Here is a 23,180-nt window from a genome sequence, read left to right as displayed (position 1 = left end):
CCTTTGGGTGCTGAGGGGGTCCTATGGGTGCTGGGGGTCCTATGGGTGCTATAGGGTGCTGGGAGGATCTGGGGGTCCTGGGAGGCCCTTTGGGTGCTGGGGGTCCTAGGGGTCCTAGGGGTGCTGGGGGTCTAGGGTGCTATGGGGACCTTTGGGTGCTGGGGGTCCTAGGGGTGCCAGGCCGTTGGGGTCCTATGGGTGCTGGGGGTCCTATGGGTGTCTATGGGTGCTGGGGGTCCCATGGGTGCTGGGGGTCCTATGGGTGTCTATGGGGTGCTGGGGGGTCCCATGGGTGCTGGGGGTCCTGTAGGTGCTATGGGGCTGCTGTGGGGTCCTATGGGTGCTGGGGGTCCTATGGGTCCTGTGGATGCTGGGGCCTAGGGTGCGTGGGGGTCCTATGGGTGCTGGGGGTCCTATGGGTGCTGTGGGATGCTGGGGGTCCCTATGGGTGCCAGGGGTGGGGGCCCATGGGTGCTGGGGGTCCTATGGGTGCTGGGGTCCTATGGGTGCTGGGGGTGCTGTGGGTGCTATGGGGTGCTGGGGGTCCTATGGGGTGCTATGGGTGTCTGGGGGTCCCATGGGTGCTATGGGGTGCTGGGAGAGTCCTAGGGGTGCTATGGGGTGCTTGGGGTGCCCGGGGGTCCTAGGGGGTCTTATGGGTTGCTGGGGGGGTCCTATGGGGTGCTGTGGGGGTCCCATGGGTGTCTATGGGGTGCTGTGGGGTCCCATGGGTGTGCGGGGTCTCTATGGGAGTTCTGGGTGCTATGGGGTGCTGGGGGTCCCATGGGTGCTGAGGGTCCTAGGGGTGCTGTGGGATGCTGTGGGGTCCTATGGGTGCTGTGGGGTGCTGTGGGTCCTGTGGATGCTAGGGGGTTCTGGGGGTCCCGGGGGTGCCATGGGTGCTGAGGGGGTCCCATGGGTGCTATGGGGTGCTGGGGGATCTAGGGGTCCTATGGGTGCTATGGGGTGCTGAGGGGGTCCCATGGGTGCTGAGGGGTCCCATGGGTGCTCTGGGGGTCCTAGGGGGTGCTGGGGGATCCTATGGGGTGCTGTGGGGTGTTCTGGGGGTCCTATGGGTGCTGGGGGCAAAGGGGTGTTCTGGGGGTCCCATGGGGTGCTATGGAGGTGCTGGGGGTCCTATGGGTGCTATGGGGTTGCTGTGGGGTCCCATGGGCGCTAGGGGTGCTGGGTGGTCCTATGGGTGCCATGGGGTGTAGGGGTTGTGCTGGGGTCCCACAGGGTGCTATGGGGTGCTGTGGGGTGAGGGGGTCCTGTGGGGTGCTGGGGGGGTCCTATGGGTGCTGGGGGCTCTATGGGGTCCCATGGGTGCTGGAGTAGCCTGGGGTGCAGTGGGGTCCCCTGGGCTGCTGGGGGGTCTGTGAGGGTCCCACGGGTGCTGGGGGCTCTCTGGGGTCCTGTGGGTGCTATGGGGTGGGGGGGTGTTGGGGTACTGGGGGCCTTATGGGTGCTCTGGGGTTCTGTGGGGTCTCCAGGGGTGCTGTGGGTGCCGTGGGGCACCCTGGGGTGCTCTGGGGTCCTGTGGGGTCCCAGGGGCTCTGGGGTGCTCTGGGATGCTCTGGGGTCCTGTGGGGTCCCAGGGGTCTCTGGGTGCTCTGGGGTCCTGTGGGGTCCCAGGGGGTCTCTGGGGTGCTCTGGGGTCCTGTGGGGTCCCAGGGGGGTCTCTGGGGTGCTCTGGGGTCCTGTGGGGCCCAGGGGGTTCTGGGGTGCTCTAGGTGCTGTGGGGAGGGGTGTGCATAGGGGTCCCATGGGTGCTGGGGGTCCATTGGGTGCTTTGGGGACACCGGGGGCTGTCCCCGGACACCCCCTGACCCTTCTCCCCTCCCCCACAGCCTTGGCATGACCCCTCCGGGCCGCCCCCACCCCCTCGGGCGACCCCCTGGATGTCCCTTCGGCGCCCCTCCCCCCGCCCACCCTCCCCTCTGCCGCCCGGCTGCGACCCCCAGCAGGGGGGAGGGACAGCGACCTCGAGGGCCACCGATGGCCCCCCCGGAGGTGCCACCACAGAGGGGACAGCCCCAGGAGGGGACGTGGCCCTGGAGGGGACGGGCGGCTCCGGTGCCACCAACTGCTCTGGGGACACTTTGGGACACCTCAATGAGGTCTCTGGAGATGCCACCACCCCAGCTGGACCTGTCCCCACATCCCCCGGAGGTGACACGATGGTGGTGGCCACCGGTGGGGATTTGGCTTTGGAGGGGACACAACAACCAGGTGTCACCAACGATCCTGGGGACACTTTGGGACACCTCAATGACATCTATGAAGATGCCACCACCCCGGTGACCCCTGTCACAGTGTCCCCAGGAGGGGACAAGGTCCTGGTTGTCACCAGCAGTGACATCAGTGTGGAGGGGACAAACAAGCCCGGTGTCACCGGTGACCCCAGTGACCCCGAGGGACACCTCAATGACGTCTCTGAAGGTGCCACCACCCCGGCTGGACCTGTCCCCACGTCCCCAGGAGGTGACACGATGGTGGTGGCCCCCGGTGGGGACGTGGCCCTGGAGGGGACAGCCCAGCCTGGTGTCACCGGTGACCCCAGTGACCCCGAGGGACACCTCAATGAGGTCAATGGAGATGCCACCACCCCGGTGGCCCCTGTCACAGTGTCCCCAGGAGGAGACAAGGTCCTGGTTGTCACCAGCAGTGACGTCATTGTGGAGGGGACAGCCCAGCCCGGCGTCACCAGTGACCCCAGGGACACTTTGGGACACCTCAATGACATCAATGGAGATGCCACCACCCTGGTGGCTCCTGTCCCCACGTCCCCAGGAAGTGACAGGATGGTGGTGGCCCCTGGTGGGGACGTGGCCCTGGAGGGGACAGACCAGCCCAGCGTCACCGGTGACCCCAGGGACACTTTGGGTCGTGCCACCGAGGTCTACGGTGATGCCACCACCCTGGCTGGACCTGTCCCCACGTCCCCAGCAGGTGACAAGGTCCTGGTGGCCACCCCTGAGGACGTGGCCCTGGAGGGGACGGGTGGCTCCGGTGCCACCAACTGCTCTGGGGACACTTTGGGACACCTCAATGACATCTCTGAAGGTGCCACCACCCCAGCTGGACCTGTCCCCACGTCCTCAGGAGGTGACACGGTCCTGGTTGCCACCAGCAGTGATGTTGTCGCGGAGAGGACAGAAGAACCAGGTGTCACCGGTGACCCCAGGGACACTTTGGGACACCTCAATGAGGTCTCTGAAAGTGCCACCACCCTGGCTGGACCTGTCCCCACATCCCCAGGGAGTGACAGGATGGTGGTGGCCCCTGGTGGGGATGTGGCCCTGGAGGGGACAGCCCAGCCCGGTGTCACCGGTGACCCTGGGGACACTCTGGGACACCTCAATGAGGTCTCTGAAGGTGCCACCACCCTGATGACCCCTGTCACAGTGTCCCCAGGAGGGGACAAGGTCCTGGTGGCCACCAGCAGTGATGTCATCGCAGAGGGGACAGAAGAACTAGGTGTCACCAGTGACCCCAGTGACCCTGGGGACACTTTGGGACACCTCAATGACGTCTCTGAAGGTGCCACCACCCCAGCTGGACTTGTCCCCACATCCCCAGGAGGTGACACGGTGCTGGTGGCCACTGGCAGTGATGTCAGTGTGGAGGGGATGGGCGGCTCCGGTGCCACCAACTGCTCTGGGGACACCGCAGGACGCGTCATTGAGACCTACAGAGGTGCCACCACCTCTGTCACCCCAGCCCAGGGAGGGGACAACCTCGTGGTGGTCACCCAGGGGGACATCACCGTGGAGGGGACGGGCCAGCCGGGTGTCACCAGTGACCCCAGGGACACTCTGGGACACCTCAATGACATCTCTGAAGGTGCCACCACCCCGGCTGGGCTTGTCCCCACATCCCCAGGAAGTGACACGGTCCTGGTGGCCACCCCTGAGGACGTGGCCTTGGAGGGGACAGAACAACCGGGTGTCACCGGTGACCCTGGGGACACTTTGGGACACCTCAATGACATCTCTGAAGGTGCCACCACCCCAGCTGGGCTTGTCCCCACGTCCCCAGGAGGTGACACGGTGCTGGTGGCCACTGACAGTGACGTCAGTGTGGAGGGGACACAACAACCAGGTGTCACCAATGCCCCTGGGGACACTCTGGGACACCTCAATGAGGTCTATGGAGATGCCACCACCCTGATGACCCCTGTCACAGTGTCCCCAGGAGGGGACAAGGTCCTGGTTGTCACCAGCAGTGACGTCATCGCAGAGGGGACAGAAGAACTAGGTGTCACCAGCGATCCTGGGGACACTTTGGGACACCTCAATGAGGTCTCTGAAGGTGCCACCACCCTGGTGGCTCCTGTCCCCACATCCCCAGGAAGTGACAGGATGCTGGTGGCCCCTGGTGGGGATTTGGCTTTGGAGGGGACACAACAACCAGGTGTCACCAGTGACCCCAGGGACACTCTGGGACACCTCAATGAGGTCTCTGAAGGTGCCACCACCCCGGTGTCCCCTGTCACGGTGTCCCCAGGAGGGGACAAGGTCCTGGTGGCCACCCCTGGGGCGGTGGCCCTGGAGGGGACAGCCCAGCCCGGCGTCCCCAACTGCCCCGGGGCCACCTCAGGACGTGTCCCCGAGGTCCTGGTGGGCTCTGCCCCCACCCCCACCCCCACCCCGGTGACCCCCGACCCCACCCCCACCCCGGTGACCCCCGACCCCACCCACCCCAGAGGTGACACCGTCATGGTGGCCCCTGGAGGGGACATCTCCCTGGGGGCTCTGCTGTCCCCAACTGCTCTGGGGACCCTTCGGGACCCCCCAGAGGTGCCACCACCCCTGCCCGCCCCTCCCCACCACCCCCAGGGGTGACACCGTCATGGTGGCCCCGGGGACATCGCCCTGGGGGAGGGGACGGAGGTCCTGGGGTGACAAGGCCGGGGGTGGTCCCGGAAGTCACCCCCGCCCCTCCCCCACCACCCGCTGCGCCCCTCCCCTAGCCCGCCAGCGGCCCCCAACGTGTTCCCGGTGACGGCCGCCCCTCCCCACGGGGCCCCGGGGTCTCCTCTGGCTCCTCCCCCCTCCCTCATCACCCCTCCCCTCCTGCTCCTGCTGCTGCCCCTCCCCTCCTCCTGCCCTGAGCGCCCCTCCCCACCCCAATATTTATTGCAGGTCCCTCCCCTCCCCCAATAAACCATGGATTGATGATTGATCGGCTCTGTGTTGGTCTCAAGGTGGGGAGGGGCGGTGGGGACACCTCCTGCCCCTCCCCACCCTCTCCAAAGTGCCCCTCCCCCACTCTCTTTCCCAGTTTCATCGTTTCCTTCCCCAAAAAGGGAAACTTGTGGGGGAGGTGGGGAGGGGGAGGGGAGGGGCGTCAGACAGGCTCCTCCCCCACCCCCTTATAAAGGAGAATCCCAAAATCTGCCCCCAGGAGGAATTCGGACCATGAGCCCCAGGGGGTGGGGGTGGGGTGGGGTGGTGCTGCTCTGGGGGCTGCTGGATGCCAGGTACCCTCCCCACCCACCCCTCCCCACCCCCAGCCCTCCCCACCATCCTGACCCTTCCCATCTCCCTCCCCACTTTGACCCTCCCCACAAACCTTGACCCTCCCCACCTTGACCCTCTCCTCTCCTCATCCCTCCCCCCCTCCCCCTCCCCATCTTGACCCCTCCCCACTTTGACCCCTCATTTCAACCCCTCCCCCATCATCCTGACCCTTCCCCCTCCCCCATTCCTGACCCCTCCCCATCTCCCCTCCCATCTCCCCTCCCCACTGTGACCCCTCCCCACCTTGACCCCTCCCCTCATCCTGACCCCTCCCCACCACCCTCCCCACCTGACCCCTCCCCCACCTTGACCCCTCCCCCTCATCCTGACCCTTCCCCACTTCCCTCTCCCCCCACCCCTCCCTCGCCCAAATCACCCCTCCCCCTCATCCCTGACCCCTCCCCACCCTGACCCCTCCCTCCCCAAATCGCCCCTCCCCACCCTCCCCTTTAACCCCTTCTATTTTTATTTTTTGGGGGGGTTGGAGTTTTATGACCCTCCTCCCCTCCCCTTCCCCCCCCAGCATCCCCTCCCTGCGCTGCCCCCTCTGTGACGTCACCGGGTGCCGCCCCGTCCCCTGCCCCTCCCCCCACTCCGTTTGTCGCCGCACGACCCTCACGACCCTCGCAGGTAAAATTTGGGGGAGGGAGGTCAGGGTGACCTTTGACCTCGAAGAGGTCAAAGGTCACCCTGACCCCCTTCCCCCCCCAAGGTGGTCGAGTGCTGACGAGAGAAGAGGGAGGATGTGACGTCATCGGCCCCGCCCCCTCCTCCTCCTCACCTTCCGCTCCCACGGCGAGCTCGTCACGCTGCGGGAGGAGCGCTGGGGAGGGGCTCCCCTCCCTCCCCCTCCCCCACTCGGCCTCGCGTGAGTTCATTTTGGATTAAAATTAAAGGGGGGAGGGGGTTTGTGGAGGCCACGCCCTTTTTTAAGAGGCCACGCCCCTTTATTTTTAAGCCACGCCCTTCTAATTTTAAGCCACGCCCCCTTTTTTAAAGCTCGTTGGCGCCCCCTGCTGTGCCGGACGTGCGACAGCTCCGATGGTTCCTGTGGGGGGCGCCATTTTCCGGCGGAAGCGGAAGTGACGGAGAAGACGGCGCCGGAAGTGACGGAGGAGGCGGCGCCGGAAGTGAGGTCGGAAAGAGCAAAGAAAACCCTACCGGAAGTGAGACCGGAAGTGGGACAAGAAGAAGCGGAAATGACGTCAGAAGCTGCGCCGGAAGTGCTGCGCTGCCCCCGCCCAAGCGACTCCTGCCTCGACGTCACCATCCGCGCGCCCGGGCAGGGTGGGGGAGGGGCTAAAAATGGAGGGGGAGGAGGAGGGTCCTGGGTGGGGAAAAGGGGTTCTGAGTGGGGGGAAGGGGGATGAGGTCAAGGGTGGGGGAGGGGAGGCGAGGCCAAGGGGGGAAGGGCAGGGCCAGAAATGGGGGCGTGGTCAAATGAGAGGAGGGAGCGGGGGTCTTGGGTGGGGGTGGGCCAGAGGTGGTCCCAGAGGTCGGGGGCACGGGGGACGGGGGTCACGTGGAGGGGTCAGGGGTCACGGGGGGTCAGAGGTCACGGGGGAGGGGTCTCGTGGTGGTGGTGGGAGGGGAGGGTCCTGAGTGGGGAGGGGTCCTGAGTGGGGAGGGGCTTCCTCCTCTCCCTAATTTGAAGGGGAGGGGTCGTGTGGGGAGGGAGGTGACCTCTGACCCCCTGACCCCATGACCCCTCGTGACCCTGGTGACCCCTGACCCCGCAGTGGGGAGGGGCGGCTCTGGGCTGCGGCTCCGCCGGGCCCTGCCGGGTCTCGTCGCCTTCGACTCCGGGAGAGGCCGAAGGGTCGCCCTGAGGTGCTGCCAGGGGGACCTCTGCCAGCCTGGTGGGCACTGGGGCACTGGGGGACTGGGAGGGACTGGGAGGACTGGGAGGGACTGGGAGGGGATTGGGGGCTGCCAGGGGGACCTGTGCCAGCCTGGTGGGCACTGGGAGGGACTGGGAGGGGACTGGGAGGGGATTGGGGGCTGCCAGGGGGACCTCTGCCAGCCTGGTGGGCACTGGGAGGGCACTGGGGGGGACTGGGAGGGACTGGGAGGGGATTGGGATGAACTGGTTTGGGCTGGGAGGGATTGGGAGGGAGTTAAAGAGGGTTTAGAGGGGACTGGGGGGCACTGGGAGAGACTGGGAGGGACTGGGAGGGACTGAGAAGGGATTGGGTGGGCTGGGATATACTGGGAGACAACTGGGATACACTGGGGGGACACTGGGAGGGCACTGGGATGGACTGGGAGGGCACTGGGATTGATTGGAAGGCACTGGCATATATTGGGAGGGCACTGGGATGGACTGGGAGGTCACTGGGGTGGACTGGGAAGGCACTGGGATGGACTGGGAGGTCACTGGGATGAACTGGGAGCACTCCAGGCGAGCAGCCAACCTTTACTGGGACATACTGGGAGACAACTGGGATGTACTGGGGGACAACTGGGATGTACTGGGGGACAACTGGGACGTACTGGGGGACAACTGGGATGTACTGGGAGGTCCCTGGGGGGGAACTGGGGGTCCGCTTGGCACATTTTGGGCCCTGGTTCCTACTGGTTTATACTGGTTTACAGTGGTTTATACTGGTTTATGGTGGATTTTACTGGTTTATACTGGTTTGGGGTGATTCATACTGGTCTGTACTGGTCTGTACTGGTGCAGAGGAGGACCCTCCCCCCTCGGGGCTGCTCTGCTGGGGCTGTGACGGCCCCGACGCCCCCCAGGGCTGCGACCCCCGAGTGGTGCCGTGTGGGGGGGGCCGGACCCGCTGTGCCACCGCCAGGACCTACGGTGGGGGGGGCTGGGGGCTCTGGGGGGTTTGGGGGGATTGGGGGGCTTTGAGGGGGGTTTAGGGGGATTTGGGGGTTTGAGGGGATTTGGGGGTTTGGGGGATTTGAGGGGGATTTGAGGGGATTTGGGGGTTTGGGGGATTTGGGGAGGATTTGGGGGATTGGGGAGATTTGGGGGTTTGGGGGGATTTGGGGGATTTAGGGGGGTTTGGGGGAGTTGGGGGTTTGGGGGATTTGGGGGTTTTGGGGAGTTTGGGGGATTTGAGGGGATTTGGGGGGATTTGGGGGATTTGATGGGGGTTTGGGGGGTTTGGGGGGATTTGGGGGTTGAGGGGATTGGGGGATTTGGGGAGTTTAAGGGGGGATTTGGGGGATTTGGGGGGTTGAGGGGGATTTGAGAGGGTTTGAGGGGATTTGGGGGTTTGAGGGGATTTAGGGGGATTTGGGGGGATTGGTGGGGATTTTGGGGGGGATTTGGGGGGATTTGAGGGGGTTGGGGGGCTTGGGGAGGATTTGGAGGGGCGTTTGGAGGGATTTGGGGGGATTTGGGGAGATTTGGGAGGGGTTATGGGGGTTTGGGGGATTTGGGGGTTGTTTGGGGGAGATTTGGAGGGATTTGGGGGTTATTGGGGAGCTTGAGGGGATTTGGGAGGTTGGGGGAATTGGGGGAATTTTTGGGGGAAATTTGGGGGAAATTTGGGGGATTTGGGGGATTTGGGGGTCTGTGGGGTCTCCATGGGGTGGGGGTCCCTATGGGGGTCTGGGGATCTCTATGGGGTGGGGGTCTGAGGGATCTCTGGGGGTCTCAGTGGGTCTGGGGGTCCCATGGGGTGGAGGGGGTCTTCATGGGGTTGGGGGTTCTCTCTAGGGGTCTCTTGGGTCTGGGGTCCCTATGGGGCCTGAGGGGTCTCTGGGGGTCTCAGTGGGTCTGGGGTCCCTGACCCCTCCCCAATTCTCTCCCTCCCACCCAGGCCCCCTCGGGGAGCCGTGGCTGGTCCGGGGCTGTGCGACCCCTCGTGGTGCGAGACCCCGTGGGGTTGGGGGAGGGGCTGTGGGGATCCTCCTCTGCTGCCTCGGGGGGCTCTGCAATCGCCTCCCGGGGACCCTGCGGGCAGCGCCGGCCCCTCCCTCCTGCCTCTCCCCCACCCCTCCTTCCCCTCCCCTCCTCCTTCCCTCCTCCTCTAGGGCGGCTAGGGGGACCCTGCCCACTTATTTGGGAGGGCCACACCTCTGCCCCACCCTCTGCCCCGGGGGACCCTCCCGTGGGGCAGGGTGGGCCCCCCAGAACTCCCACCCCCCTTTGTTATGGGGGTGGGGGCTGTTGAGTCACTCTGGGGGTGACTCAGGAGTTTGGGCCGGGCTGGGATGGGGGAGGGGGGATGGCAGGGCTGGGGGCAGGGCTGGGGCTGATGTTCTGGGGGCAGCGCTGTGGATGCCATGCTATGGGGCAGAGCTGGAGGCCACGGAGCCCACGAGCGCTGTGGGGCCACGCTGGGGGCTGGGAAGCTGTAGGGCCATTGCTATGGGGCAGGGGAGGTCATGGAGCCCTGTAGGGCCGTGCTATGGGGCTGGGAAGCTGGAGGGCCGTGCTATGGGGCAGGGAGGTCATGGAGCTCTGTAGGGCCACACAATGGGGCAGGGAGGCTGTGGGGCCAGCTATGGGCAGGAGGTCAGTGAGCCTGTAGGGCCGTGCTATGGGGCAGGGAGGCTGTGGGGCCGTGCTATGGGGCAGGGGAGGTCATGGAGCTCTGTAGGGCCACACAATGGGGCAGGGAGGCTGTGGGGCCGTGCTATGGGGCAGGGGAGGTCATGGAACCCTATAGGACCATGCTATGGGGCAGGGAGCTCTGTAGGGCCACCCTATGGGGCAGGGAGGCTGTGGAACCCTATAGAGCTGAGCTATGGGGCAGGGAATCCTATAGGGGCACCCTATGGGGCAGGGAATCCTATAGGGCCATCCTATGGGGCAGGGAGCTCTGTAAGACCACCCTATGGGGCAGGGAATCCTATAGGGCATTCTATGGGGCAGGGAATCCTATAGGGCACTCTATGGGGCAGGGAACTCTGTAAGACCACCCTATGGGGCAGAGAACCCTATAGGGCCATCCTATGGGGCAGGGAGCTCTGTAGGGCCATCCTATGGGGCAGGGAGCTCTGTAGGACCACCCTATGGGGCAGGGAATCCTATAGGGCCACCCTATGGGGCAGGGAGCTCTGTAAGACCCCTCTATGGGACAGGGAATCCTATAGGGCATTCTATGGGGCAGGGAATCCTATAGGGGCACCCTATGGGGCAGGAGCTCTGTAAGATCATCCTATGGGGCAGGGAATGCTATAGGGCACCCTATGGGGCAGGGAGGTTGGAAGACCACCCTATGGGGCAGGGAGCTCTGTAAAACCACCCTATGGGGCAGGGAGTTTGTAACACCACCCTATAGGGCAGGGAGTCCTCTCCCACCGCTCCGTGGGGCGGGGGGATCCCAGAGGGCCGAGCTGTGGGGCGGGGAGCCCCGAGGGCCCCCCACCCTGACCCCACCCAGGCCCCACCCGGTCCCCGCCGCCATAAATGGGGCGGTTCTGCCCCACGGGCCCCCGGGCCGGGCCGACGTGTGGGGCAGGGCCATGGGGGGGGCCCGGCTGCTGCCGCTGCTGCCGCTGCTGCTGCTGCTGCCAACGGGTACGGGGGGCACTGGGGCACTTGGGGGTGTGGGGTGAGGGGGTACAGGGAGCACTGAGTGGGGTGTGGAGATTTGGGGGCCACTGTGGGGCTGGAGGGGTGTCAGGGGCTGTGGGACAGGGCTGTGGAGCAAGGGGGTGTCAGGGCCCAAATCTGTGGGGCATGGGGGTTTTGGGGTCAGATCTGTGGGGCAGGGGGTGGGATCAAATCTGTGGGGCAGGGGGTTGTAGGGTCAGATCTGTGGGGCAGGGGGTGTCAGGGCCCAGATCTGTGGGGCAGGGGGTTTTTGGGGGTCAGTTCTGTGGGGCAGGGGGTGTCAGGGGTCAGATCTGTGGGGCAGGGGGTTTTAGGGGTCAGACCTGTGAGGCAGGGGGTGTGGGATCAGATCTGTGGGGCAGGGGAGGTTTGGGGTCAGATCTGTGGGGCAGGGGGTTTTTGGGGGTCAGTTCTGTGGGGCAGGGGGTTGTCAAAGGTCAGATTTGGGGGCAGGGGGGTGTCAGGGCTTAGATCTCTGGGGCAGGGGGTGGGGTCAGATCTATGGGGCAGGGGGTTTTAGGGATCAGATCTGTGGGGCAGGGGGTTTTTGCAGGGTCAGATCTGTGGGGCAAGGGGTGGGATCAGATCTGTGGGGCAGGGGGTGTCAGGCCCAGATCTGTGGGGCAGGGGGTTTTGGGGGTCAGATCTGTGGGGCAGGGGGTGGGATCAGATCTGTGGGGCAGGGGGTGGGACTCAGATCTGTGGGGCAGGGGGAGTTGGGGAGTTTTAGGGGCCCTGGGTTGGGCCAGGACAGGCCAGGACACGTCGGGGCCCCGCGGGGAAGGCGCTGCCCCCACGGCCCGGGACGTGGGGCGGGGGACGGCGTGTGGGGCCGGTGACGTGGGGGGAGGGACCCACAGGGGGTGGGAATGAGATGGGGGCAGGGACTGAGATGTGGGGCTGATCTATGGGCAGGGACTGATCTGGGGGGCAGGGATTGAGGTGTGGGGCAGGGACTGAGATGGGGGGCAGGGATTGAGATGTGGGGCCAATCTATGGGGCAGGGACTGAGGTGTGGGGCAGGGATTGAGATGTGGGGCCAATCTGTAGGGCAGGGACTGATCTATGGGGTTTTTCTATGGGGCAGTCACTGATCTGTGGGGTCTCTCTCTATGGGGCAGGGTCTGTGGGGCTGCAGTGCCTGAGCTGTGGGTCCCAGGACGGCAGGGATTGATCTGGGGGGCAGGAACTGTTCGGGGGGGTTTTTCTGTGGGGCAGGGACTGAGATGTGGGGCAGGGACTGATCTGTGGGGCAGGGATGGATCTGGGGGGCAGGGATTGAGATGTGGGGTCAATCTGTAGGGGAGGGACTGGTCTATGGGGCTGATCTATGGGGCAGAGACTGATCTGTGGGGCAGGGACTGAGATGTGGGACAGGGACTGATCTGGGGGTCTGTCTCTGCCCCACAGACTCTGTGGGGCTGCAGTGCCTGAGCTGTGGGTCCCAGGACGGCAGTGACTGATTTATGGGGTTTTCCTGTGGGGCAGTGACTGATTTATGGGGTTTTTTTGTGCCCCACAGACTCTGTGGGGCTGCAGTGCCTGAGCTGTGGGTCCCAGGACAGCAGTGACTGATTTATGGGGTTTTTCTGTGGGGCAATCACTGATCTATGGGGTTTTTCTGTGGGTCTCAGGTTCTATGGGGCTGCAGTGCCTGAGCTGTGGGTCCCAGGACGGCAGTGAATGATTTATGGGGTTTCTCTGTGGGGCAATCACTGATCTATGGGTTTTTCTCTGCCCCACAGACTCTGTGGGGCTGCAGTGCCTGAGCTGTGGGTCCCAGGACGGCAGTGACTGATCTGTGGGGTTTCTCTGTGGGGCAGTAACCAATCTATGGGGTTTTTTTGTGGGTCCCAGGTTCTATGGGGCTGCAGTGCCTGAGCTGTGGGTCCCAGGACGGTCGCTGTCCCGAGGCCACCAACGTCACCTGCCCCCCTGACAGCGACGTCTGCGCCGAGGCCCTGGCGGCCGTCACGTGGAGTGAGGGGGCTGGGGGGGTCTTTATGGGGTCTTTATGGGGTCCTGGGGGGGTCTATGGGGTCTCTATGGGGTCCCTATGGGGCTGGGGGCTCAGGGGGTCTCTATGGGGTCCTGAGGGGGCTCTATGGGGTGTCTATGGGGCTGGGGGGTCTCTATGGGGTCTCTATGGGGTCCTGGGGGGGTCTATGGGGTCTCTATGGGGTCCTGGGGGTCTCTATGGGGTCTCTATGGGGTCCGGGGGTCTATGGGGTCTCTTTGGGGCTGGGGGTTCTCTATGGGGTCTCTATGGGGTCCTGAGGGGGTCTCTATGGGGTTCCTGTGGGGCTGGGGGCTCATGGGGGCCTGGATGGGGGTGTCTATGGGGTCTCTGTGGGGCTGGGGGCTCTATGGGGTCTCTGGGGGTCCTGGGGAGGTCTATGGGGTCCCTGTGGGGCTGGGGGCCTGGGGTCCCTGTGGGGTCTCTATGGGGTCCTGGGGGTCCCTGTGGGGCTCCTATGGGGCTGGGGGTCCCTGTGGGCTCCTATGGGGCTGGGGGTCTCTATGGGGTCCTAGGGGGTCCCTATGGAGCTCAGGGGGTCCCTGTGGGTCTCTATGGGGTCTCTGTGGGGCTGGACGGGGTCTCTATGGGGTCCTGGGGGTCTCTATGGGGTCTCTGTGGGTCCTGGGGGTCTATGGGGTCTCTGTGGGGCTGGGGGCTCTATGGGGTCTTTATGGGGTCCTGGGGGTCTCTATGGGGTCCTGGGGGTCTCTATGGGGTGTCTATGGGGTCGGGGATCTCTATGGGGTCTCTATGGGGTCCCTGTGGGGTCTCTTTGGGGCTGGGGGATCTCTATGGGGTCTCTATGGGGTCCTGGGGGGGTCTATGGAGTCTCTGGGGGTCCTGGAGGGTCTCTATGGGGTCCCTGTGGGGTCTCTATGGGGTCCTGGGGGTCTCTGGGGGTCTCTTTGGGGCTCAGGGGTCTCTATGGGGTCCTGGGGGCTCTCCTGTGGGGCTGGGGGGTCCCTGTGGGGTCTCTGTGGGGCTGGGGGCCCTCAGGGGGTCCCTGTGGGGGCTGGGACCGGGGTCTCTGTGGGGTCTCTGTGGGGGTGGGGGGTTCTGGGGGTCCCTATGGGGTCTCAGGGGTCTATGGGGTCTCTGTGGGGTCTGGGAGGGTCTATGGGGTCTCTATGGGGTCTCTATGGGTCCTGGGGGGTCTATGGGGTCCCTCTGGGGCTGGGGGTCTCTATGGGGTCTCTATGGGGTCCTGGGGGTCTCTATGGGGTCTCTATGGGGTCCTGGGGTCTCTGGGGTCCTGGGGGCTGGGGGGTCTCTGGGGGTCCTGGGGGTCTCTATGGGGTCTCTTTGGGGCTGGGGGGCCTCTGGGGCGTCCCTGTGGGGTCTCTTTGGGGCTGGGGGGGTCTCTATGAGGTCTCTGTGGGGTCTCTATAGGGTCTCTATGGGGTTTTTACGGGTCTGGGGTCTCTATGGGGTGTTTATGGCGTCTCTCTGGGCTTTTTGGGGTCCCTCTGGGTTTTTTGTGGGTCTGGGGTCTCTCTATAGGGTTTCTATGGGTTTTTATGGGTCTGGGGTCTCTATGGGGTTTTTGGGGTCTCTATGGGGTTTTGGGGTTTCTATGGAGTTTTTGGGGTCTCTATGGGGTCTGGGGTCTCTCTATGGGGTTTTATGGGTCTGGGGTCTCTCTATGGGGTGTTTATGGGTCTGGGGTCTCTATGGGGTGTTTATGGGTCTGGGGTCTCTCTATGGGGTGTTTTATGGGTCTGGGGTCTCTCTATGGGGTGTTTTATGGGTCTGGGGTCTCTCTATGGGGTTTTATGGGTCTGGGGTCTCTCTATGGGGTTTTTATGGGTCTGGGGTCTCTCTATAGGGTTTCTATGGGGTTATTTATGGGTCTGGGGTCTCCCCCCCGCAGGTCACGGCCGGTTTGCGCTGGTGGGTGTGGCTGTGGGCGGGGCCAGCCCGGGGGTCTCTGTGGGGTCTCTATGGGGTTTTTGGGATCTCTATGGGGTTTTTGGGGTTTCTGAGGATGTTTTATGGGTCTGGGGTCTCTCTATAGGGTTTCTATGGGTTTTTATGGGTCTGGGGTCTCTATGGGGGTGTTTTAATGGGTCTGGGGTCTCTCTATGGGGCTTTTATGGGTCTGGGGTCTCTCTATAGGGTTTCTATGGGTTTTTATGGGTCTGGGGTCTCTCTATGGGGTTTTTATGGGGTTTTTGGGATCTCTATGGGGTGTTTATGGGTCTGGGGTCTCTCTATGGGGTTTTTAATGGGTCTGGGGTCTCTCCCCCGCAGGTCACGGCCGGTTTGCGCTGGGTGGGCGTGGCTGTGGGCGGGGCCAGCCCGGGGTCTCTGTGGGGTCTCTATGGGGTCTCTATGGGGTTTTTGGGGTTTCTGAGGGTGTTTTATGGGTCTGGGGTCTCTCTATAGGGTTTCTATGGGTTTTTATGGGTCTGGGGTCTCTATGGGGTGTTTTATGGGTCTGGGGTCTCTCTATGGGGTGTTTATGGGTCTGGGGTCTCTATGGGGTTTTTATGGGTTTTTATGGGTCTGGGGTCTCTCTATGGGTTTTTATGGGTCTGGGGTCTCTCTATGGGTTTTTATGGGTCTGGGGTCTCTCCCCCCGCAGGTCACGGCCGGTTTGCGCTGGGTGGGCGTGGCTGTGGGCGGGGCCAGCCCGGGGGTCTCTGTGGGGTCTCTATGGGGTTTTAATGGGTCTGGGGTCTCTATAGGGTTTCTATGGGGTTTTTAATGGGTCTGGGGAGTTTTTAATGGGTCTGGGGTCTCTCCCCCCGCAGGTCATGGGCGGTTTGCTCTGGGTGGGCGTGGCTGTGGGCGGGGCCAGCCCGGGGCCCTCGCCCGGGCCCTGGAGCTTTTGGGGCTCGTGGTGTTCGAGCGGCGCCGTCACTGCGGGGGAGGGGCCTGCAACCACCACCTGCCCCTCGGCCAGCAGGGGGCGCTGCCCCTGCCCGGTACGGGGGGCGCTGGGGGGGCACTGGGAGGGACTGGGAGGGCACTGGGAGGGACTGGGAGGGGATTGGGATAAACTGGGAGGGATTGGGAGGCACTGGGAGGGCACTTGGGAGGGACTGGGAGGGACTGGGAGGGATTGGGGGCACTGGGAGGGCACTGGGAGGGGATTGGGGGCACTGGGAGGGACTGGGAGGGGATTGGGGGCACTGGGAGGGACTGGGAGGGGATTGGGGGGCACTGGGAGTGGGAGGATTGGGGGACACTGGGAGGGACTGGGAGGGGATTGGAGGGCACTGGGAGGGACTGGGAGGGGATTGGGAGGGCACTGGGAGGGACTGGGAGGGGATTGGGGGCACTGGGGGGCACTGGGAGGGACTGGGAGGGGATTGGGGGCACTGGGAGGGATTGGGAGGGACTGGGAGGGATTGGGAGGCACTGGGAGGGGATTGGGGGCACTGGGAGGGACTGGGAGGGGATTGGGGGGCACTGGGAGGGAGATTGGGGGCACTGGGAGGGACTGGGAGGATTGGGGGCACTGGGAGGGACTGGGAGGCACTGGAGGGACTGGGAGGGGATTGGGAGGCACTGGGAGGGACTGGGAGGGGATTGGGGGGCACTGGGAGTGCACTGGGAGTGCAGTGGGAGGCACTGGGACTGCACTGGGGGACACTGGGAGACACTGGGAGGCACTGGGAGTGCACTGGGGGTGCACTGAGAGACACTTGGGGGCACTGGGGGACACTGGGAGTGCACTGGGAGACACTGGGGTACACTGGGAGTGCATTGGGACACACTGGGAGTGCACTGGGGGACACTGGGAGACACTGGGAGGCACTGGGAGTGCACTGGGAGACACTGGGAGTGCACTGGGGGACACTGGGAGTGCACTGGGAAGCACTGGGGGACACTGAGAGACACTGGGAGTGCTCTGGGGGACACTGGGAGTGCACTGGGAAGCACTGGGAGGCACTGGGGGGACTGAGCGGGCGTGGCCGGTGGGCGGAGCCTGTCTGACCACGCCCCCCTCCCCTCCCCTCCCCCCCCCAGCCAACAGCAGCGCTGGGACCCCCAACGGGCTGGAGTGTTTTGGGTGCCCCGAGGAGGGGCCCTGCCCCCCCACCATGGTGGTCCAGTGCTACGGCGACCTGAGGGGCTGTTTCCATGGCAACGTCACCCTCAGGATGGGTGAGACCCCCGGGGGCAGGGGGTCTCTATGGGGTCCTTAGGGGTCTCTGGGGGCTTTATGGGGTCTCTGAGGGCTGTTTCCATGGCAACGTCACCCTCAGGATGGGTGAGACTCCGGGGGCAGGGGGTCTCTATGGGGTCCTTATGGGGTCTCTATGGGGTCTCTGAGGGGCTGTTTCCATGGCAACGTCACCCTCAGGATGGGTGAGACCCCCGGGGGGGGCAGGAGGGGTCTCTATGGGGTCTTTATGGGGTGTCTGGGGGGTCCCTATGGGGTCCTTATGGGGTCTCTGAGGGGCTGTTTCCATGGCAACGTCACCCTCAGGATGGGTGAGACCCCCAGGGGGGGGCAGGGGGGCTCTATGGGGTCCTTATGGGGTCTTTATGGGGTCTCTATGGGGTCCTTAGGGGGTCTCTATGGGGTCTCTGAGGGGCTGTTTCCATGGCAACGTCACCCTCAGGATGGGTGAGACCCCCGGGGGGGGCAGGAAGGGGGTCTCTGTGGGGTCTTTATGGGGTGTCTGGGGGGGTCCCTATGGGGTCTTTGGGGTGTCTGGGGGGTCCCTATGGGGTCTTTATGGGGTTTTTGGGGGGTCCCTATGGGGTCTTTATGGGGTTTTGGGGGTCCCTATGGGGTCTTTATGGGGTGTCTGGGGGGTCCCTATGGGGTCTTTATGGGGTTTTTGGGGGGTCCCTATGGGGTCTTTATGGGGTGTCTGGGGGTCTTTATGGGGTGTCTGGGGGCTTTATGGGGTGTCTGGGGGTTCTCTATGGGGTCTTTATGGGGTTTTTGGGGGTCTCTATGGGGTGTTTGGGGGGTCTGTGGGGTCTTTATGGGGTGTCTGGGGGGTCCCTATGGGGTCTTTATGGGGTCTTTGGGGGTCTCTATGGGGTCTTTGGGAGTCTCTACGGGGTCTTTATGGGGTGTCTGGGGGGGTTTTATGGGGTCTTTATGGGTTGTCTATGGGGGTCTGGGGAGTCCCTATGGGGTCTTTATGGGGTGTTTGGGGGATTCTGTGGGGGTCTTTATGGGGTCTTTGGGGGATTCTGTGGGGTCTTTGGGGTGTCTGGGGAGTCCCTATGGGGTCTTTATGGGGTGTTTGGGGGATTCTGTGGGGGTCTCTGTGGGGTCTTATGGGGTCCTGGGGTGTCTGGGGGTGTCTGGGTCATTGAGGGTCACTATGGGGTCTCTGGGGTCTCTGGGGTCTCTGGTGGGGCCCTCTCCTGACCCTCACCCCTGCCCCGCCCCCAGGTAACGTGACGATGTGGCGGGAGCTGCGCGGCTGCGTCCGGGACGGGAGCTGCTCCCGGGAGTGGCGCGGGGACGACGCGGCCTCGCTGAGCGGCTCCTGCTGCTCCGGCAACCTCTGCAACCGCCACCTGGCCGACAGGACCCTCTTCGACCCCGACCTGCCCCGCCTCGAGCTCCTCCCCCACGGACACGCCCCCACGGCCACGCCCAAGATGGCCGACAACGCCACCGCCAAGAGCGAGGTGGTCGCCGCCACCGCCACCGAGGGGGGCAACGGGGTGGTCGACGAGGCCACCGGTGACGCCGGCAAGGCCACCGGTCGGCCCGGGGTGGACGCCGGGGGGAGGAGGGCGGCCGGGGGCAAGATGGCTGAGGGGGGCGGTGGTAAAATGGCCGCCGGGGGCAAGATGGCCGCCGGTGACGGTGGCAAAATGGCTGAAGGCGACGGTGACAAGATGGCCGCCGGCGGCAAGATGGCTGAGGGTGACAGAGGTAAAATGGCCGCCGGGGACAAGATGGCTGAAGGCGACGGTGACAAGATGGCCGCTGGCGATGGTGGCAAAATGGCCGCCGGGGAGAAGATGGCTGTGGGGGGCGGGGACAAGATGGCTGCCGGGGACAAGATGGCTGCTGGGGACAAGATGGCCGGCGGGCGCCAAGGCCGCAAGGACGGGATCAAAGGCCCGTCAGGGCAGGGCCACCCCCTGGAGGGGCCGGGCTGGCTCCTCCCCTTCCTGCTCTTGCCCCTCCTCCGTTAGGGCGGGGTCTCCTCGTGTGTCCCCTCCCCCAAATATGGGGGGGGAGGGGGGTCAATAAAAGGTTGTGGTGGAATTTGGGGGTCTCCGAGTCGTTATTTGGGGGGGGAGGGTTTTAATAATGTGATTTATAATTCTGCGTAGAATTATGTGGGAATTTATGTAATTATGTGTAGCTAGTAATATAAACAAAGTAAATAAAAATACATATAAATATATATATAAATGAAAGAACCATAAAAATACCTGAATATGAAACTACTAGAATATAGTTACACAAAATTAGTAAATATATACATATAAAATTTAAATGAGGCATATAATTATATTTGTAGTTTGCATTATATAAGCAAATATATATTTAATATAGTATTAGTTGTGTAACTGTATATACAAAATGAATAATTACATATAAAATCACGCACCATTCACATATAATATAAAATATATATTTACTTCATTACGTAAGCGTGTTACCTGTATTTTTAATACCTATTACAACACGTGTTTTTGTTGTGTAAGTACATTGTTAATAATTAAATTTAATTTATAAACGCATAACAAATGTATCTAATGTAGTTTTTATGTGATATAAGTGTTAAAATACACTGAAAATTTAAACACATGGTTGAGAATGCATATTATAGAGTATATATATGTTTTATATATATATAGTGTATGTGTTTTATCTCCAACATAGAATACAAATCTTTTTTATTCTGTATTAAAATATTTAAATGCATAATATAGGATGTATACACATACATACATATGTTATGTTATATACATTACATGTATTTTTATATATAAATATAAATATATAAACTCCTTTTCTGGTTCTGCCCCCCCCCTGAAATGACCAAAACCAAGAGTTTTTTCCCAAAAAGAAAGCTTTAATAAATACACCGGCCCGTCCCCCACGCCAGGCGGGATCCCAAGGACAGGAACTGGGCGGGGGGGGGGTTTCCAGTTGGCTCCCAGTGCTCCCAGTAAGGGTTGGGGTTCCCAGGTGGATGGGAGGGGAAAAGGTGGGAAAAGTGAGGGGAAAAAGAGGTGAAAAACTGAGGGGAAATGGCAGAAAACGTGAGGAAAAAAGGGGGAAATGTGAGGGGAAAATGGCGGGAAACCTGAGGGGAAAAGGGAGGGAAACCTGAGGGGAAAAATGGAGGGAAACCTGAGGGGAGAAGGGTGAAAAATTGAGGGGAAAATGGTGGGAAACGCGAGGGGAAAAATGATTTGAAATATGAAGAGAAAAGGGGTGGAATACTGAGGGGAAAAGGATGGGAAATGTGAGGGGAAAATGGTGGGAAACGTGAGGGGAAAAGGGGGGGAAAACTGAGGGGAAAACGGTGGGAAAATGGTGGGAAACGCGAGGGGAGAAAATGGCGGGAAACGTGAGGGGAAAATGGCGGGAAATGTGAGGGGAGAAAATGGCGGGAAACGTGAGGGGAGAAAATGGCGGGAAATGTGAGGGGAAAATGGGGGAAATGTGAGGGGAAAATGGAGGGAAATGTGAAGCGAAAACGGTGAAAAATCGAGGGGAAAATGGTAGGAAACGTGAGGGGAAAAGGGGTGGAAAACTGAGGGGAAAATGGTGGGAAATGCGAGGGGAAAATGGCGGGAAACGTGAGGGGAGAAAATGGCGGGAAACGCGAGGGCACAAAATGGCCGCCCCTTGCTCCCACTGGGGGTTTTTGGCGCTTCCCCATCGGGGATTTTTGGGGCTGATTTTGGCTGGGAAGGTGGGATTTTTTTTTTTTTTTTTGGGGGGATGGAGGGGATTTTTTGGAGGGGATTTTCTGGGGAGGGGGATCCTGTGGGTTGTTTGGGTTTTTTTTGAGGTTCAGAAGGCCGCCCCGCCGCGGGTGAGGGTGAGCACGGCGTCCATCCAGATCCGGAGCGCCTCGGCCGAGGGAGCCACGAGCCAGAAGAGCCGCTCGTAGGTCTTGAGGCAGAAGGTCAGCCGGGGGTTGGGGCTCTTGGGGTGGGTGTGGGGGACACAAATGGGGACATTTTGGGGGGAGGTGGCCCCAGCCCCATAAACCCCTCAGTGGGTCCTGCGGAACCCCTGGGTGGGTCCCATGGGTGACCTAAGCCCATATAGACCCCCCCACCCCATAGAGACCCCTGAGAGGGTCCCATGGGTGCCCCCACCCCACAGAGACCTCCCCAGCCCCACAGAAATCCCCCCACCCCACAGAGACCCTCAGTGGGTCCTATAGGTACCCCCCACCCCACAGAGACTCCCCCCACCCCACAGAACCCCTGAAAGGGTCCCATGGGTGCCCCCACCCCAAATAGACCCCCCCACCCCATAGAGGCCCCCCCAGCCCCACAGAGACCCCTCAGTGGATCCCATGGGTGCCCCCACCCCACAGAGACCCCTGAGAGGGTCCCATGGGTCTCCCCACCCCATACAGACCCCCACCCCACAGAACTCCTTGAGAGGGTCCCATGGGTGCCCCCACCCCACAGAGCTCCCCTCAGTGGGTCCTACAGGTACCCCCACCCCAAATAGACCCCCCACCCCACAGAGCCCCTCAGAAGGTCCCGTGGGTGCCCCACCCCCAAAATTTCCGCACCTTTCCGGCCACCCTGCCGGGTCGTTACTCAAACCTCCTCGATGGCCTGGAAATAAATCACCCCCTTGAGCTTCGTCTGCGCCTGGTCTGGGGTCGGGGGGACACAGAGGAAGGGGATCATGGGGTGGGGGACACCCCAAAACACACAGAGACCCCAAAATCCCCCAAACCCCTCCCAGACCCCCCAAATCTTCCCACTCACCCCCAAAACCCCCAAACCCTCCTAGAGTCCCCCCAAAGCCCTCCCAGAGCCCCCCAAACCCTTCCCAGACCCCCAAACCCTTCCAGACCCCCCAATCTCCCCCAAACCCTCCCAGACCCCCCCCAAATCTTCCCACTCCCCAGACCCCCCAAACCCCTCCCAGACCCCCCAAACTCCTCATTGAGCCTCAATCCCCCAAACCCCTCCCAGACCCCTCAAACCCTCCCAGACTCCCCAAACCCCCCCAAACCCCTCCCAGACCCCCCCAAACCTCCCAGACCCCCCCAAACCCTTCCAGCCCCAACCCTCCCAGATCCCCCAAACCCCCCCAGACCCCCCAAACCCCCCCAAACCCCCCAAACCCCTCCCAGACTCCCCTAACCCCCCAAACCCCTCCCAGACCCTCCCAAACCCTCCCAGATCCCCCCAAACCCTTCCAGACCCCCCCAAACCCCTCCCAGATCCCCCAATCCCCCCAAACCCATCCCAGACCCCCCAAACCCCTCCCAGACCCCCCAATCCCCCATACCCCCTAGCCCCCGTACCCCCATAGTAGGCCAGGACCCTCCTGTGGGGGTCGAGGTGGAACCAGCGGCGCCTCCAGGTCTTGATGCGCCCCCCCATCTTGGTGAGGGGCCCCCTCAGGAACCCCCCCAGGACCTGCAGCCCCCCGACCGCCTCGGGACGGTGCCCCCGGGCCCGCAGGGCACAGAGCAGGTCCGGCTGCACCCCAAAAAAGGGGGGTTAGGGACCCCAAAATTGAGTCAGGGTCCCAAAATATCCCCTCCCAGGGCACAGAGCAGGTCTGGCTGCACCCCAAAAAAAGGGGGGTCAGGAACCCCAAAATGGGGATGAGGGACCCCAAAATACCCCCCCCCAGGGCACAGAGCAGGTCCGGCTGCACCCCAAAAAAAGGGGGGTCAGAGACCCCAAAATTGGGGGTCAGGGACCCCCAAAATATCCCCCCCAACGTCCCTCCCCCAGGGCACAGAGCAGGTCTGGCTGCACCCCAAAAAAATGGGGGTCAGGGACCCCAAAATGGGGGTCAGGGAGCCCAAAATATCCCCTCCCAGGGCACAGAGCAGGTCTGGCTGCACCCCAAAAATGGGGGTCAGGGACCCCAAAATATCCCCCCCAACCCCCCTCCCAGGGCACAGAGCAGGTCTGGTTGTACCCCGAAAAAATGGGGGGTCAGGGACCCCAAAAT

At 62.7% G+C, this 23,180-nt stretch overlaps 2 protein-coding genes and 1 long non-coding RNA gene across 3 annotated transcripts; 2 read left to right on the top strand and 1 right to left on the bottom strand.

Moving 5' to 3' along the window:
- Nucleotides 1–1,999: 1,999 nt before the first annotated feature.
- On the top strand, nt 2,000–4,847 carry LOC126652240 (nascent polypeptide-associated complex subunit alpha, muscle-specific form-like). The gene is made up of 2 exons (XM_050338912.1): nt 2,000–3,066; nt 3,379–4,847. Exons 1-2 carry the CDS (start codon nt 2,181–2,183, stop codon nt 4,845–4,847), a joined length of 2,355 nt encoding a protein of 784 aa, XP_050194869.1. The 5' UTR covers nt 2,000–2,180.
- Nucleotides 4,848–6,724: 1,877 nt separating this feature from the next.
- On the top strand, nt 6,725–19,265 carry LOC126652242 (ly6/PLAUR domain-containing protein 3-like). Its single transcript, XM_050338913.1, has 7 exons — nt 6,725–6,812; nt 7,265–7,384; nt 8,209–8,337; nt 12,907–13,029; nt 15,823–15,996; nt 17,045–17,182; nt 18,435–19,265. The coding sequence occupies exons 1-7, from the start codon at nt 6,725–6,727 to the stop codon at nt 19,190–19,192; spliced, it is 1,530 nt and encodes a 509-aa protein (XP_050194870.1). The 3' UTR covers nt 19,193–19,265.
- A 1,720-nt stretch (nt 19,266–20,985) lies between these two features.
- LOC126652241 (uncharacterized) lies at nt 20,986–22,692 on the bottom strand. Its single transcript, XR_007631910.1, has 3 exons — nt 22,519–22,692; nt 21,772–21,858; nt 20,986–21,167 (listed from the first exon to the last, which is right to left on the bottom strand). It is a non-coding gene; the product is annotated as an uncharacterized LOC126652241 (long non-coding RNA).
- Between the last annotated feature and the right edge of the window lie 488 nt (nt 22,693–23,180).

This window comes from Myiozetetes cayanensis, unplaced genomic scaffold (assembly GCF_022539395.1).
Source record: "Myiozetetes cayanensis isolate MyiCay16 unplaced genomic scaffold, myiCay2020 scf714, whole genome shotgun sequence".
Taxonomy (NCBI): Eukaryota; Metazoa; Chordata; class Aves; order Passeriformes; family Tyrannidae; genus Myiozetetes; species Myiozetetes cayanensis.
Note: the sequence above shows the minus strand (reverse complement) of the source record. Positions and strands in the feature narration are given on the sequence as shown.